This window comes from Pelmatolapia mariae, linkage group LG20 (genome assembly GCF_036321145.2).
Source record: "Pelmatolapia mariae isolate MD_Pm_ZW linkage group LG20, Pm_UMD_F_2, whole genome shotgun sequence".
Classification (NCBI taxonomy): domain Eukaryota; kingdom Metazoa; phylum Chordata; class Actinopteri; order Cichliformes; family Cichlidae; genus Pelmatolapia; species Pelmatolapia mariae.
In genome coordinates this window covers 22,409,423-22,428,027 of record NC_086244.1, presented here as the reverse complement: position 1 = coordinate 22,428,027, position 18,605 = coordinate 22,409,423, and the positions used below count along the sequence as shown (strand labels likewise).

General features: G+C 39.9%; 1 protein-coding gene across 1 annotated transcript in view; it reads left to right on the top strand.

The window, feature by feature from the left end:
* LOC134618535 (metabotropic glutamate receptor 7-like) overlaps nucleotides 1-18,605 on the top strand; it is a 72,246-nt gene that overhangs the window by 30,459 nt on the left and 23,182 nt on the right. Inside the window, exons 3-7 of the mRNA XM_063463977.1 lie at nucleotides 4,343-4,478; nucleotides 5,057-5,211; nucleotides 9,744-9,881; nucleotides 11,657-11,857; nucleotides 18,334-18,473. Of these exons, the coding sequence (XP_063320047.1) occupies nucleotides 4,343-4,478; nucleotides 5,057-5,211; nucleotides 9,744-9,881; nucleotides 11,657-11,857; nucleotides 18,334-18,473 (770 nt within the window). The remainder of the gene's footprint in view (nucleotides 1-4,342; nucleotides 4,479-5,056; nucleotides 5,212-9,743; nucleotides 9,882-11,656; nucleotides 11,858-18,333; nucleotides 18,474-18,605) is intronic.

The following is an 18,605-nucleotide window of genomic DNA, read 5'->3' as shown; positions in this document are numbered from 1 at the left end:
AATAATGAATAACTTTGGGCTCTCATAAAATTTACACTGGTGAGTTATTAAAAATGTACCCCCCGTACAGTTTTCATGAACAGGAAAATTAGTAGTGCCGACTAAAAGCATTTTTTGTAACAGGCTGTCGTTGTGCACGTGGGAGTCTTTGGGGGCTGACTTGCATTTGGATCCAGCCTCAAGTGGCTATTTGAGGAACTATAGTCTCTGGCACTTCTGGGTTGGCTTCCCCTTTTAAGCCTGGAGGATCCCGCTTGCCCTCAACACATCGATGTGTGTCAAAATGAGGATGGTGATCAATCCAGCTACCAAATGCACTCGTGCTCTGCTAATTTCACACGGTGTTTAATGAAGCACAGCATGAGCAAATGAACTGTAAATATAATAGAAGAAAAAAAACAACTAACAATAGCAGAATATGCATAACATTGTAGCTCCCATGGAAAAACTTCATATTGCAAACCTGGATCTTCCCTGACACACTCCCTCAGGACACTGAAACGTAACACTTCCTGCAATTGTTTAATTTCTTAGCAGCTGTGTTGCAAAACATTTTCAGGCAGAGGGGATTGTTTCATTTCCTGGCCTGTATTAAGGGGCTATATTTATTTGTTTCTGTGATCCACACCCCCCCGGCCTTGATCGGAGATAACAAGTGAGTTTTATTTGAGGAAATACAGTTTGGGTTTTTTTGTTTTGTTTTTAAGAGCTGCACAACAACAACAACAACAACAACAGCATTGCTGGGTGGATATTGTTTCAGCATCCGTGCAAGTTGATCTGCGAGGCCTTGAGAAATTTCTTTGTGGCTGCCGTGTTTGGTTGCATTGAAATGTCAGATGCATTAGTAGGATTCTCGCTTCACCACTTCAAGGAGAACTATCTAGCGGACTAATGCAATATGGCTGCCCATTACCCCAAGCTGAGACTAGAGTGATGGCCAGCCTGTATTGATCTCTTCAATTTTTTCCTCTCCTTCTTTTTTTTGTTTCTTTTTTTTGTTTTGTTCTACTTTCTCTCTCCTCTGCAGGCACTATCTTATTGTGCACCTTCATCCTGGCTTCAGGTGAAGTTGGCAGAGATAACTGTAGTTTGTACTTTCCTGTCTGTCTGGACTCAAGCCAGAGCGATGGGTTTTAGTTTTCCCATTTGATAAAACGACTTGGATTTCAGGAAAACCTCCCACAAAGTATCACTGTGGAATTGATCGCAGTAAGTTGCCAGCACAATGAGTTTTACATCTAGTCTGAGTTGCGAGGGAGGAGAAATTGGCCTGTTAAGGACAGGACTCATATTTAGCTATAGCAGGAGACCGGGGATGAAGCCGGTCATAAAATAGACCACAGTACTTTCGCAGGACTCTCTGACTTTGCCAAGTCCCAGACCAGCAGTGAAAAGGCACGCTGGATTAAGAAGGACACAAAGATGTAGCACGTGCATGTCAGCTGTTTGTCAGTCCATAGTGATGTACTCCCAAGTGTTCAGCCAGAGAGACTGGGGGGAAGAGGGCCTTCCTTTTGACTATCGAGGTGATAAATATAATTGCAGCATTATAGATCCCCTGGGGGTTCAGGTTTGGAGGGTGTTGAGTAGTCACGCGGGGGTTGAATCCATCAAGAGCCTCTAATTTAAAAGGATTTATATTTCACCAAGCAAAATGGCAATGCTGGATTCCTCACCCTGCAGTGCATTTCCAGAACCGAGGGCAGTGAGGATGAATAATTGAAGCAGTTAATGCAGTGCATGACCTATGGCACTCAGACAGATAAGCGCAGAACTTCCAAGGGCCTGATGAATTTAGCCATCATTATCATTAAGCTGACTTTGACATATTAATCATAGTTGGAGCAGAGGGTACAGGTTCATGGTGTATATAGTTTTATTATGATGTCGTTGGATCATAGGTAAACGAATAAGTGAATAATGTAAAGCTTTCAATGTCACAAACCAATTCACCTCACTTTGACTTCAAGAAATTTCGAGTCGTTTGATATATTTTAGAAAAATCTACTTCCCGTCCTCACTCACCAACTGTAAACGACAGCTTAAAAGACCTCCATCTCTATCCCTAGTCCTCTTTCTTGAATTGACTTCAATTAGTTGTAATAAGACACTTTCTTCTCTCAGAACTTGACATTTATCTGTCTCACATCACACAGACACACGCTCTCCTCTCGCTTAAATCCTCTCTTTGAGTCGAGGACTCTTTCAAGTCCACACGGCTTCCTGTGACAGGTGAAAACGGCCCGACCCAACGCGCAGTACTGTGGAACCACCGATACAACGCTTGCTGTTTCATCGCGCCCGCCTTCCAAACTAACTGACTGACCATCTCACTAACTGACAGATGAGGGTTTCTGCAGCCATTCAATAATTTAACCACTGTTGCACAACTACCAGCCTGCAGCCTTTAGGGTGGTTTCAAGCCTGCAGCACATTCACTTCTGGTGCTCTTTATTTCTGAAAATGGGATCTGCTCCAAATGCTTCTTTATCTTCATCAGTGGCTCCTGTGGTATCTGTCTGTATAATTGACTGTTGTGACCTATAGTACATTGCTGTTGAAGACTGTTAAACCATCATGACTCTTTACACAAGCCCCCAGGTTTCTTTTTTCTTTTTTTTTTATAACGGAGATAATGGATTTTCAGCAGATGTATGTTCTCTGTTTGGTTTTGTTTTTTTCCCCTCCCTGCAGTCACTATATGTATCCATGTACCTGCAGCCACACTGCAATTGGGAACTAAGAGCTGCAGCTAATATGAATTTAACCAAATCAGTCACTGCACAGAGCTAGAGCTTCCTGAGGAGAAAAAAAGGAAAGAAAGATAACAAATACAGTGTCATACTGTAGATTCAGGCTGAAATGATCTGAAATCTCTCTGCTGAAACAAAGCTTTAAATGCCGTTCCTTTGAGACCAATAGCGCTGGCTAGTCTGCACAAATGACATCAAGCACGTTTCACTTTAACAGGATACAACAAACCCTTAAGCAACAACCAGTGCATTGGCAGTGTCTCCATGTTTAAGTTTAGTCCATGCAGGGAGGATAACAGCAGCTATCCCAGAGGTCTTTTGGCACATACTGGATGTTTTCTTATATCAAGAAAAAAAATCCACAATTTTTTGCTTGCTGATACTAGAAAAATGGAGAGTAAAGAGGAGGTTTAGCTGTTGTCATTTTCTTATCTTCTGCCTTCAGAAAGTGCCACAGTAAACCATGACTGGAGACGTGTGATCTCCCAGCGAAAAGCTGTTTATATCAAAGTAATGAGGCTGAGGAGAGTGGCAATTAAGAGATTCCTTCCACCTCTCTAACTATGCAGAGAAACTCAAACTAAAAGGTTATTGGGACTATTAAAATGCTTGAGTGGGAGAAATTTTAATTGTTTCGGTAGACGTTTGCTGTTCACCGGGGGACAAAAGCTGCTGCTTCAGTCTAGGGCCACAGTGGTTAAGATGTTCTCTGGCACAGGCGATCATATTATCTGTTTATCCAAAGTGCTTAAGAGGTTATCTTATCCTCCACACCTGTAATTACCACACCAGAGTAGGCCAAAAATCTTATTTATTTATTTTTAAAGCTATAGTTTTGCTTCTCTACTCAATAACTGGCTGATGAATAAAAGAAAGCAATATCTAGTCATGTGCTAAAAGGCAGTTCTGATGATATACTGTGCCAAATAAAGTATTTAGCAACTGCTGTATTTAGTTAGTCTCTAAAGCAATCAGCGCCCTCCATCCAGTACAAACTCATTAGTGATGACCTGTCGGAGAGTGATTTATTGTCTGTATTAATATCCTCTCTGTTTGTTATTGCCAGCTGTGCTATCTGATTGGTTCAGGTTCCAGTAAGAGTTGTTTGATAATGACTTTAAATGAAAATTCAATGGCAAGCTGCTGGATTTTCCCAAATCCATAATATAAAATCTGTAGCTTTATGTCCCTGTTGGTGTGGATTATTGGATTTGTTATAGCTGATATGTTTATAATTCCCTCACTCTGAGACTGATGCTCGGTTAGAAGGCGCAGTGTGAGCTTCATATTGCATGCTATTGTGGTTTGCAGATTATAGTGAAATGTTACTGTGGGCACAGTAAGAATATACATAATCTAGACTGTGTAGCACGCATGACAGCTTCATTAAAATCAGCAGAGTGTTCAGCTCTGTTTTCAAATTCCATGTAGGAGAGATTTTCATAGAGGATAAGAAAACAAAGCAAATATTTTGACCTTGGGCTTTTTCTGTGTGTTTGTGCGCATACATCTCTGTGTAAGAGCGGGTGAATGGGTGAGATCATCCCAGAGGCCTTATCATTTCCTACTCCTCTCCCATTAAAAAGGTGGAATCTGCATCGCCCAGTCTGTGAAAATTCCACACAACCCCAAGCTGGAAGATTACGACAAAACCATCCAACAACTGCTGGAAACGCAGCACTCGCGGGCAGTCATCATCTTTGCCAGCGAAGAAGACATACGGTGAGCAGAGCCGCACATTCTGGCTTCACCCATGTCTGTTCAGGCGTGCTGATGATTTGCCATGTCGAGGTCTTTAATCTCTAAGTAGCAGCTCCCGAAGAAAGGCTAGAGGCACAGATTTACCATGTGCACGGGCTGTGTCTGCAACACAAACATACCTGTAACAACACAAACACAAGCATGCCTCTGAGGAGAAGTGGGAATACAGATCACAACAAAGCAACAGAGATATTGTTTCATTTACTATACCCCATGGGTAGTGTTTACGTAAAGAAACACAGTATCAAACATTTACTGTGGTAACTGCAAATTCAGCTCGAACGACTAAAAAGTGGATGTGCAAGTGAAGGAAAAAGGAAAACAGACAGGAAAAATGTCTGTTTTCTTTAAGTAACAGATAAACACGTACCCACAAAACAGCTGTCGTCTCAGGTTTAATGAGATAAACCGAAGGACTGTGCATGAGATGGCTGTAATGTCCAAACAGCTCCTTAAAGCTGGCTGATGCTCTGTGTAATAGATATTAGATTGCACATGCCTTTTGTGCTTTCTCCTAATAAACATGAATGTTCTTGCAGGGGAGTTCTCAATGCCACCAAGAGAGCCAATCAGGTGGGCCATTTCCTGTGGATTGGATCTGACAGCTGGGGGTCCAAAAGCAGCCCGATCAACCAGTTTGAGGATGTAGCAGTGGGAGCAATCACTATACTGCCGAAACGCTCGTCCATTAAAGGTGGGCACACAGATATCCACATTACAGTCTTCACCGGATCTTTTGTTACGTTGCTTCGCTCATTAAGAGTGTTTTTTCCCCCCCGCTTTATTAGTTTGTTCATCAGTTCAAAGTCAACAATGCTAAAAACAAGAAAGTAAGATATCAATCTAAATACTGTGAATACAATGCTGTCATTGTTACCTGTTGAGTTTATGAGGCATAATTTTGCCAACAGTTGCTCATTTACACAGCAAGCCAATATAAGAAAACAATGGTGTTAACAGGAAGCCTTTATTTTTGGTTATCAAGTAAATTTAAATTCATTAGTTTAGGATTGGAATAAGTACTTTCAGCTTCGCCCTTATTTTAAAGTGCTCACCAGGAGACGGTGGATTCATGCATTTGATTTTAAACACTTAACCCTCAAATTTTTCTCAAAAATATGTTGAGTTTTTTTCAGTTTTATAATAGGATGGATCCATTCTAAAATCTATAAACAAAGACGTTTATGTGAATAAACCACAAACAGAACTCATCATCCTAGCTTCTCAAAAATTACAATAATCAGTCTTCATTTATCAGAACGTTTAGAAAAGAAACTAGCAAACAAACCCTGCAGCCAGATGGTAGATACGTCAGGTCTCGAGTAGTTCAAATAGGTTTTCCAAATTGGTCTGCTTTTGAATGTGATATGCTTGTGAGATATTCTAACGACACTCTATGCCAACCTTTAATACTTGGTTCTTTCTCACTAATCTACTTCAGTAAGAGGTTCTTCCTTTCAGAATAAGCAAGAATACAGTACAATCCTCTCTTTCTCATTGGGATGAATCTACCAGGGAGACCTAAAATAACAGACTTTGGTCCATCTCCATTTTCAGCCCCAGTATATATTCTGTCTGGTAATACATTAGAATGGTGTTTTTGCAGCTTATGACATGACCAAAGGCAATGAGTTAAGGTGCCAATTTCTCTCTTGCATTTCAGGCACATTGGTGAAAAATTGGGGAGGAAATTATGTCTACAGTTGGGAGATATATGCATTCTGTATAACATATTGAACTGTACTGCTCTGGCACTATTACAAACTGAAATTGATTTAGCATATTCATATATATATTCTCATTCACTATCATTGATTGTGACAGAAAGAGCCCCTTTCCCATTTATCCATAAGGTCTTGGAAAACTAAAGGTGGTGCAGCCTGCACATTTATCCTTGTAGCTGTTTGAAACAATAGCTTCACAACAGGGCATATTTCAGGATTTCCAGTTAAGGTTGTGCTGTGCAATATGTAATGTGTTATTTGTTGATGGTGAAAGAAATCCTTTCTGGGGTTACTGTTTGACAACCTCCCATTTTACAGGGGTTTGGATTGGCACTCTGTGTACACTAGCTTGTCACCCCTCCCCCCAGTTTGTGTCTCTTCTCAGTCTTGAATCTGGGATCTTTTACATGTGAGGCAAACATGTTGACTGATATATTATGGAGTAAATGATTACGGTTTGGCAGATTAAAAGTATGTATTAGTTACTGACTGAAACATTCTGAAACACATACAGCACTTAACACATTTATTGGACCCCCCGTCGTAAAAACAAGAAAACACAAATATTTAAGAACTCTGTCAAAAACGTGTCCAAAACACTAAAAATTCTATTATTATATATTTGGCAAAAAATAAAGCCAAATTTGAGCCGGCACACTGGACTTCTCTAAGACATCAGAAATTAATCAAGCATAACATTCAAAACTAATTTTTCTATTCAGGAATGGAAGTGAATAACTGTAATTTGGCAACCTAATCAAAAAATAATGTGATTTACAATTTTTTTTACAGAGTTTTTGTTAAACAGGAAATTTGAAAATTAATGGATAACAACAATAATTATATTTCAGCTTTAAAAATATCATTTTGATTAAAGAGCTTGCATATGCTGCAAGATTAACCATCACAGAAACATGAAAAAAATGATTTGGGTAATTACCAGTACTGTTAATTTAGGACAACTGTGGTGTAAATCTTACATTTAATGGTGGTCCAATAAATTTTTTTATTGTTTGAGCACAGTGTATTATACATACTCATATAACATATACATATTCCTTGTGCCATTTAACCAGGTTGGGCAAATGACCATGTGCTGCAGGCTCTGACCCGGGCCCCTGGCTGTACATTTTTCCCCACTTTCCTGTCTCGTCTTTGCTGTTCTGTCACATAAAGGTGAAACCTTATTAAGTTCAGATGGTGCATATTGCCTTTTTCTAGGATCATGGCTCTAACCAAAGGTTGGTTCAGTGTTCAATCACTAGTTGCTAACGGCTGCACGAGTACTCATGGGTGCCTCACAGGTAGAGTATTGTTGTTTTTAATGAAAATGAATTCATCTTCAAAGGCAAAAGTCAATATTGAAAATATTAAAACCCAAGTAATGAGCTGAAAAGATCTTAAAATGCTCCAGAATCATAGTTCTTTGTTGTTTGATCAAAGTGAACGATCGCTTTCACGTTTAACAGTCGTGTCATCCAGCAGATTGGATTACAGTGAAAAAAGTATGCTGTAGAAATCCTTTAACATCACTGAACATATATTGATCAAAAATCTGCAATCTTCAAAGACTATTAAGAATAAGGACATATTTTTATTTACTTTCTTTCTACCCACTTCACCTCCCTCTGCATCATGTATTTCTGCTTCAGCAAACAATTTCCTACATCTCTCTGAATGACTTTTGACATCCTGCAGAGAACCAGCGTGTCCTTGTTCCCATCTTTGGCTGTGGATTGCACAAGACCAAACTAAAGTCAGTTAGAATAAAATTACTTTTTTTCTTTTATCAAACACAGAAATAAGTGACTATAAAGTTTTTCATCTCTGGAAGTCATCACAGGTATTAAAATTATTACAGAAGCACTGCCTCATTATCAAAAGCGACGCTTAATGGTGGTTTTGAGAAAAACCTTAATAGTACACAATTATTATTTTTTTTACTATTTTAACATTTTATATCATTAATGTCTAAATGAAATGTCATTAACGACTCTGTTATTCTTTAAAACTGCAGTTTGAAGAAGTCTGCCCTGAAGAAAATGGAAGCGAACAAGGGAATTATATAGCTTCATTTGCCAGGACATGCAAAATTTACCACAGAAATATTCACAGCATGTGCCATCTATTTTAAGTTCTGTTCAGTGTCACAGTCCTAATAACCACTCATCATTACAATTGAGGAAATTTGAAAGGCTGGGTTTTATGAAGCTTTCCTTAATTAGGGGAGGTCTAGCCAGGACAAATGTACACTCTGGAGGCAGTGAGAAAATTATTAATCCACCATGCATTATTGATGGTCTTTGAAAGGAAAATCAGCTGAGTCATTCAGCTCTGATTAGCCATTATTACCTTTACCCACAACTCAGCCAATGTGACTGGATAACAAAGAGCGGATACACAGTGACATTAAAATGGGGAATTCAGACTCTCCTCCAGTCATTTGGGATGCTATAAAATATATCAGACGACATCAGCCTGTCGGCCAAATATGCTGACATTTAACAGTGGCAGTGACTGATATTTATCTGTGGCTTTGCATCAATTTGATTTTAAATGTTCGAATGTGGCATTATGAAGAATTAAAAGACTCTGAAACAGTGAAAAGCAATATTTTTGGAATGACAATTTCTGGATTTTCCTGGCACAAAAGGGGAAATAACATCCATCCATCTATTTTCTTCCACTTATCCAATGCAGGGTCACAGTGGGGCTGTAGGTTATCGCAGCTGCGACTGAGCGACAGGCGAGGTACAGGTCACCAGTCTATCGCAGGGGAAATGACAACAAAAACAAAACTAAGGACGTGAATATGGCCATTAGCAATTAGCCAGATTGTTATTTTAAACATAGGTATCAGCTCAGAATTCCAGAACTGGTTCAACCCCATTGTAGATAAAGCTGTTTGCTCAGAAACAACAGTAAAAAATGACTGCACCATGGCGCTTGCGGGGGAGTTTTGTCCCAGCTCGCTTCGCTGACCCACATTGGGTGGTAAAGTTTCACAGAAAAGAGAAAAAATTCACCACACAGGCTTTCTTTTTTTTGTTTGCAGCAGGTTATTTCTCATAAAGATGATTCTTCATACAGGCACCAAAGCCCTGCTGAAATGTGTGTTAAGTTAATATATCACGCCTTCAATCCATCTCCGTTGTAATGGATTTTATGAAGTGAAGAAAACCTGCTCAGCACCTACAGCTCCTCGTAGCCCGAGGAAGCGGGCTTCGGCATCACTTACTATCCCTGCGTTATTTATTCCGCATCCTGGTTTTTAATTAGTGTAATTTCCTAGATGAAAGAAGTGATTAAAGTTCCACGGGGCTTGAGAGGAAGAGGAACCACTAAAGTCAAATTTTGATGAAGTGGTGTTGTTCCTACACCTAGCAACCAGCACTACTGCACCACCACCACCGAGCTAGAAGTTTCAGTACATTTCCTCTAGCCCTGAATTGGTTGGTAATTGGTCCGGAACTGAGCCATTCTCCTCTTTCCTCTCTTCCAGGGTTTGATGAATACTTTACTGCACTCACCCTCGAGAACAATCGCAGGAATGTTTGGTTTGCCGAGTTTTGGGAGGAAAACTTCAACTGCAAGCTGCTGAGCGCCTCAAAGAAAGAAGATACCAGCCGAAAATGCACAGGTACGCGCGCCAATTATGAGCATCTCTGCAGTACACTAAAAAGGTGATACGTAATTTCACTCTCCCACGTCAGCGTCCGGTTGATTTGAACTTGACCTTTTGCTTGCACTTGAAGCTGCAGGTAAACATTTAGGGTTTAGGTTTTTTTTTTTTGTCTGCTGTGTATCCAGAAAGTCTAACACCAGGTGTTTCTATCCAGCGGGTGCAGGACAGGCAGAGTTTATTATTAGAAAAATAATGCACCACGTGTCTTTCTACAGTTGCAGACTGTCTGCTCTTGTGGCTAATGTCCTGTAACTCTTTAATCCCATATTCCCTCAATTCCCCCCTTAACACAGTCACCTTGGCAGCTCAGCACAGTAACTGAACCAGAGTGTAATTTATTTAGCTTGGAAAGTGACAGAAAACTATGTCTTCTGCTTTAGTACTAGTATTATTAATCATAGGCTTGTTTCTTACAGTGATGCATGCTCATTTTACCTAAACTTGCCTGCCAACGGTGTGACAGGCATTGCACTGCATCTATTATCCATGTGGATGATGCCTGTGATGTGGGATGCTCTATTAATCTTGCTTGCATACGTGATGATGGTAATAGCAGCGTGACACAAATTACTGTTTCCTGAAGGATTTTGTTCCCTTTATAATCGCCTGTTTGGTGTCTTTTATCATGTGTCAGAGACGATACTCTTCCACATAGTGAGCCCCACAAAAGCTCTGTAAAACGACTGTAAATGCCTTTTATGTTTTCTTCAGTTCCCCTGAAAATGGCTGTACAAATGTCTATATATTGGCTCTCTTCAAACTGCAAGCTGAGTTGATATTTATGAATATTAAATACTAACAACAGGCTTTTTTTCCCCTGCAAAGACTGTCCATTGAGCAGCTTGTACTGAGCTCAGAAAATCAAAAAGGTCATGTGTGGGCAGAAATGTATGTTCTTAGAAATGGGCTAGAATGTCAGCGCAGATCGCTTTTGAGCTTCGTTATTTTATTGAAATATTCTGCATTCTTTATATACTTATGCTGTATTGCCAATTATCATCACTGAGGTCTCCTGTGAGCAGCTATAACTGAGGAGGAAATCATCTTTTAGTCTCCTTTTTGATGGTGCAGGTTTTTTTATTTATTTATTTGTTAAGTAGGAGTGTGAATATTTCGATTATGATGATAATCATGATGATGATTATTATCATTAAAAGGAGATGTAGTATTTTTGTTGTTATAATTTCCATAATTTCACCCTTTGAAATGCAATTGAGTTTGCAACAACAACAAAAATCCTGTCGAGCTTGTACGTTACATATTCAGTCGGTGTATCGGCAGCAGGACGAGGCAGAACCTTTACAGCAGCCTGCAGTGAAAGGGCAGTCCACCGGGGGAGGGGGGTATCAAAGGGCGGGGGGCCCCTGTAGAAGAGTCTAAAGTTCATGATCTTCATCACCTTTCCGATGGGACAAATGAGGTCAATTATTAGGCGCTTATTACTTTCTAATGCACTGCAGTAATTAAATCTGAGTCTGCTGTATTTGTCATAAACACTTTTTTATGATCCAGCTTCCACTTGGGAATTAAATGTGTTTTCTTATTTCCTGAGCCACATTGTCGCTTTAGGTGCAATTCCTTCAGAATCAAAACTGAAGTAAGAACAACAAACGGCAAATTGAGGAATGAAAAAAGGAACTGGAGATGACAGGGAGAGCTGCAGGAATGTAACGTCTAATGGTTCATAATGCATTTGGCTCTTAGTCTTCGTCTTCCTCTTCTTCCCTCAGGCCAGGAGCGCATCGGGATCGACTCCAAGTATGAGCAGGAAGGCAAAGTGCAGTTTGTGATTGACGCAGTGTACACCATGGCCCACGCTCTCCACAAGATGCACCGGGACTTATGTCCTGATCATCCTGGCGTTTGTCCGCGGTTGGAGGCAGCAGAAGGAAAAACTCTGCTGAGCTACATACGCAACACCAGCTTCAACGGTGAGTGACACACTGTAAAAGTTCCGATGTTTACAGGCTGCGCAGGTAAGAAAAACAAACTCAATTATGGTATGGCTTAAGTGTTTAAAACTTTGGACTGCATTTAAAGCTTGTACGCCTGAGAGTAAACCATGTCAAAATTCAATTATCAGCTACTTATCAACATTGCAGCTGTTGTCTTACTTAACAGCATAAGCGGTTTCTGTCCAGCATCTTTCAAGCTCTCTTTTTGAGCGAGTGGATAATAGAATCAGCTGAAAGAGAAGCTGTGCAAACATTTATTCATTAATGGATTAATCATCTTTGAGCATATTGTGGTTTTAAAAAGCCAGGTTCCTCTCAGTGTGTGTCTTTTTTTTGTTACGGTTTTGTGGATTACTGCTAGGCCATGAGGAGTGACTATATAAAGTCTCTGGTAGATAGCAAAGCAAAAGCAGTGTCTGCATTGTTCACTTTACAGGTGCTGGTAGGTTTTGGACAAAGACAAAGAAGCTTCCTCTTTTTTCACTCTATATTCCAACCAACTGTCCAGCTACATCCTCACTTTAAAAGTTGTGACACATGAATTTCAGGCAGTGTTGGGAGAATCAAGTCTGATTAGTTTTGGTTTGACGAGGGGACCTGCCTGGATAGAGAAGGCAGGAGACGAAACACATGGATTATTGCATATTTATCAGCACTGTTTGCACCAGAGTGCAATTAGATAGTTCACTGACTTTATCCAAGGAAACTCAAGACCGTTTAGTATCCTATCTGACTTAGTTGGACATTTGCATTTCCAGCATACAGCCAGTATTGAGAAAGCAGTGCATGTGTAAAAGTGGTTATAAAGACAAAAAATAATGTCAGTATTTTATTAGAACTTGTAGTAATAAGAAGACTAATCATATTTAAAATATGAGTGTCAGACTATTCCTTTAATTAACACTTAATTCCTGAGTATTTTAGTTGCTTTGTGTGCACATCATGTGAGTTAGGAAAAAAAAACTAACTTAATGGCCATAAAAGCCATTTCAGGCTACCTCCTCTGTTTTTATGTGTCAGATATGTAACATTTTGCATCGATATGATACTTGATGGGCCTACCTGTGCTTGAATAACTACATTATTCATCCCTGTGCAGAAATCCGAGGATCCTTAACAATTAATGCCGAACGGCTTTTAATGACAGCTGTTCTAAAATGCAGAGAGCAAGGGAAGAAGAGAGCCGACTGAGAGACGAATTTAAAACATAGAAACCTTTGTCATTACAAATCTGCTGGCATGTATGTCAGCCTGTGATCATTAAAGGCTCTTTTGAAGTACACGGTGTCTTCACAAAATGTTCTAGATAAGATTCGGCTAGCTTTTAGATCCTAGTGATTCAACCACGGCTATAATCTTCTCTCAAAACTTTAGAAGTGGACCCGGATCAAAATGTCATTTTCCTTTAGTAGTATGACAAAACCCTGCAGTGTAGTATATGTAGGAATAGTGTACCTCTGGCTACGTTACTCAGAAGGCACATTGTACTAAGGATTTGCCTAAGATTGCAGTATTTCCTTTCCTTTTCTTTTTTTTTTTAGGAAGGGCATATCCTCTCCTTTGGATTCTAGGTTCAAATCCACAGGTTATCTAGCTTGTGAGTGGGTTCTCTCAGGGTACTCAGGCTTCCTCCCACAGCCCAGAGGCATGGTAGCTTATTTAGTGAATCGAAATTGGCCGGGTGTGAATATGAGCTGGTAACCTGTTCAGGGTGTACCCCACCCTTCACCTCACGACAGGCACCAGCACCCCCACGACCCTAAAATGATAAGCATACGGATAGATAGATGTATGGATGGATGGAGACCCAGTCTTTTAAACATACATCTTATAACTGAAAATTAACAGGAACATTAGATTAATTTATTTAAAAGCATGACTCAAACAGTAATATGCGCATATTATTTTACTGCAACATTAAAGTAGATAAAAGTTTCACAAGTCTTTTTTTTTTTCAGATGAATGCATTCATTACTCTAAAACAGAGATCAACCCTCTGATTTTCCTTGAACCTGCAGCGCATATTTAGTGCTGTTATTAATTCACGTGTAGCTCCAGGAATTTGAACAATTAAATTTCTTGCGTGGTAATCAGACTAAATTTCCATTTCATTTCATTATTCGCTCAGAGATCCTGTTGTTCGTGTTAGTTCTATCTATTCAAATAAGGTTGTTTGTTCAGTCACATCCCATCCCCCCAATGTCATTTTCAGTCAAAACAGAAGGCGTGTGTTTGGGAAGAGTTAACAGTTTTCACAACAATCCCATAATTATGCAGTGTTTTGTTATTTAAGTAGTAATACACCGAGCAACGCAGTTCTTTCTTTTTTTCTTTCCCACAGAGCTCCAATTTTCTTTGCTTTTTTATCCAGTGCATTTCAGTTCAATTCAGGTTTATTTATGTAGCCCCAAATCACATCAGCTGTCACGTCAGGGTGTGAGTTAAAGACTATCGTGTAGAAAACCCTATCAATTAAGAAATATAAGAAAGCACTTATAGGTATATAGGGGATATCGGGAAGGAAAAACTACCTTTTAACAGGAAGAAGCCTCTGGCAGAACCAGGGTCAAGGAGGGGCAGCCATCTGCTGTGACCGGTTGAGGGGGGAGGGAAAGACAAGAGGAAAGAAAAAGAGAGCATAGAGAGAGAGGACAAAACACTAACTAAGGTAGAGCGAAGGCAAACATTTAATGACACACTGCAATCATCCAGGCAACAACAGACCAAACTAAATTGCTTTAAAAATTTGTTATTGAAAATAAGCATTCATCAAAACTTTGAGAACCAAGTTTTAATGAATGAGTGCCAATTTTGGGAGGCAGCATTTGACTGAGGGCTGCACAGGAAAAAGGGAATCATCAAACAGTTTTTGTTACTATTTGAAATGTGTCTATTCAGAGGATGGGGTTTTTATTTTCTGCTTCTTTATAGTTTTTTAACCATCAGTGAAATGGCTTTTGCAGTTTTCAATACCGGTTGTATTTGTCAGTGTTAGGACGATTGAGTGTGCTATAGCTGCTGTATCAGAAGAAATTAGTCCTGTCCTGCATTGCTGTGTAAAAGTATGACATTAACAGTGGGTGAATAAAGTAGTATGGTCACCAAAAGGACCAACTCTGACCTATAGGCATCGCGTAAAGAATCTTTTCTGTAAATAATTTTTGCAAAACGATGAAATGCAAAAATTCAACTCGTAGGATATCTCCAAGCTCACTGTTGTCACTGAAAACATGCAATTTTACAAACTTTTAATGTTTTTAAGAAAATATCTATCTATTACATATATTTAAGAGACTAAAGGACTAGTATTAATTGCAGATGGATGTATGTTTGGTGCTATAGTGAGTATTTACAGCAGCAGGCTGGTGTATATAAGATCAAGGCTCATCATAATGAAGCAACATATTCAGTGCATTAAAAATAGACTTTGGTAAACACTGAGGAACTGAAAAAAATGCAAGGTTCTGGCTGCAGAAGTTAATTTCAGTATGAAAGCTGTGATTTCAGATAATACTTTTTAGTAAATCAGTGCTTTATTTTCTTCATATTTCTTGACATTGAAAATTAAATTATATCAGTAGAAATATTAAGTGTAATATGTGATATTATGCACTAATATTATCCCGATGCATTAAAAGTATGTATATGTGAGACTTGGTTGACACTAAGAATTGCAGTGATGAAATTTAACAAGGTTAATTACACCATATAAATACTTCTATACTAAAAAAGTGTGAAAGCAAACTTGTGTTATTGAGCTAAAGGCTAAAGAGCCGCCTGCCTTTCTTTAACACTGTCGCTATGGCAGCAGTGCAGAGTTCCAGCAGGCAGGAAGCCCTCTGAGTTTAAGGTGGAACTAAAGCAGCAGACTATATGCAAACGACAGAGCAATATAAATATTTCAAGAAGGCCTTAACCAAGTGCAGATTCATGCACTGGATTGACAAGCTGTTGCCCAACCTCGATAACCATCTGGATTCATGCTGCTGACTTTTCTGTCATTTGGCCTTAGAAAACATTCATTTCATTTTGGTAATGACAAATAAAGAAGTTCATGTGAACCAAAAATAAGATTTTCCATTTTCAGTCTCCACAGTCTCTTCCTGCCTTGCTGTTGTATCTCACACCTTTTTATAACTGGTTGTTCTGTTGGTGCTCTGTCAGGCGTATCTCGCTGCCCCTTATTGCATTTAGACTGGAACCATGCACATTATCCTGTGTGTGTGTGCCGCTGCTAACGCGTGTTTGAGAGCCAAGGAGTGTAAACCTCCTTTGTTGATCTCCCCACCGTGCTGGAGTCACAGAGCTGAAGAGTGAGAGGCAGAAGGAAAAAAAAAAAAAAGGAGAGAATAATGATGCGAGAGAAACACAGCAGTGGATCCCTAGTCCACCCACACTGCTCTGCACCGCACAGCAGCAGTACACTTTTGTCATGTCTTAGTTCAGAGCCACATGCAAATGCATAAATCTTTCATCATAGACAGCATTCTCGCTTAGGATTCTACACAAAGCATTTGTTCCCTTGAAAATATCAGGCAATAGAATATAAAAATGAATTTCTAATGTCCTTTTATCTGCGCACACAGAAACGCCACTTAATTATTTGCTCTGAAGCCGAAACTGAGCGCCAAGTGCCCAATCATGCATGTGACTTTACTGAATGACTGTGTGTTTGCGCACGCTATATATTTTTGCTGGGGCGTGCAGTAAGAATGTTAACCCTGTGACAGCTTTTGCTCACTGGAGTCAATACCTTGTCAACATCTTTATACACTGTGTCAACAAGTCTACTCTCTGTTTGGTGGAAGCCGAAGTGACAGGACGGTGACTGCCGCCCACCCGGTTTGGGTTTGGTTTTCATATCGACAGAGTTTTCAGTACGCCTTTGACAAGTACACTTGAATTAATTCTGAACACCCGTCCCACTTCATTTTCTGTGCTGACACACAGATGCCTATGAATTAGTGTTCTACTTTTAAATTGAAACATCAGTGGGTCAAATGGCTGCACTGCTGCTATTTCTGTAGTGTTAATGTGGAATATATGGTGCTGTCACTTTGCATAACTGCAAAATGGGAGAGATTTGTGTCTCTGCATCGACACCGTAAGGGCCACAAACTTTCATTTGTAATACACAACCATGTCACAAAGTCAAAAAGAAAATTTGGGTGCTTGTTCACAGCATTTTATTTAAAAAGCTGGTTATTTTGTTCTCTGAAATTGGATTTTCTCTCGCCTCATCTGCCTTTCTTGTTTAACAAGAGACTTTTAGCCTGAAACTTTTGTAGAGTGTTCAATGACAAATGTCCTTGGGAAAAAAAAAAACTGGAGGGAGATGAAATTCCCTTCTGGCTGAAAACTAAGGAGAAGGTGCGGTGGCCTTCCATCCAAAAGCCACAAGCTCTGTTCTAGTTACAAAAAACAACATGTTCCCAAAGTGTTGTGGACATATGCTCATGGTCCATTCTCTTCACTTATTATAGCCAGAGCTATTAAAGTACTTAATTCCCATGCCAAGTGTCATCAGACTCCCCCTGTCCCATTTCAAAAATGGTATCGCCATCCGTGCATGTGAACCACTGTATGCTTTGCCAAGGTGAACAGACTTGTGAAATGCAGCAGTTTTTTTTCATTCCCTCCTGCATTGTGAGGTGGTAGAAATGACCTCATCAACAATGCAGACCTCATGTATGAAATAAAGTACAACCTTTATTCCGCTAATGTCATTCAGCGCTCCCTGCTGTAAAGGACTGGCATTTGCATTAAAATGTGCACACATTAACACGTGTACCAGTGTTAAAGTAACTGACAGGCTCGAGAGCCTGCAGAAGTTCAAATAAGGAAAACCTTAGATATTTAAATGTTTCAGATGTCCACAGTCGTCTGGAAACTAATTAGTGAAATCTTCAGGGCCCCGCTTAAGCCTGGATGCTGCACACTGAGAGCAGATGGGGACTGGAAGATGCTTTGGCTGACCTGTTTGTCCTCCTTACGTCCCCAGTTGTTGACCAGAGTGTGACTGAAATGCAGCACTACTTTTAATCTGCGGAGGTGTGCGCTGTTTTTAAGGAGCAGCAGCCAGTTCTTGATATTAGAGTTGAGAGTCCACATGACTAACCATGTTTTAAATGTGAGAATATATTCTGCCAGTGGGCATTGTGCAGGCGTGATGATGAATAGGAAGCAGGTAAGAAAGTGTTATAGTGGTCAGTAGGGAGCTTAGTAGCTTTCTAGCCTTTTTTGTCTGTTATTATCACAAAGGTTCAAGATATGGGTCTTTGTTTTTGGAGGTTTATATTTGGAGAAAGGCACACACACTCCTTTGCTTTGTCCTTGTAGGCCACCAAGGAGTCGGGAGCAACGAGGTAAAGGGTTTTTTGTTTTTTTGTTTTTCCACACCAACGTCTAACACTTTTTTTTTTTCATCTTCTCTCTTGCTCTGCTCTGCACAGGCAGTGCCGGCACCTCTGTTGTGTTTAACAAGAACGGCGATGCTCCAGGACGCTATGACCTGTTCCAGTTCCAGATGACCAACTCCTCTACCCCAGAGTATAAAGTGGTAGGGCAGTGGGTGGAGAACCTCCAGCTCAGGGTATGATGATTTACAGCCGCTGATGAAACAGACAAGAGGCATTTGCAAATGTTGGCATTCGTGATGATAAGGGATATATGTAGGTGCCGATTTCACAGCATGAGGACTTTGTGTTTTCCGAAATTGAAATCT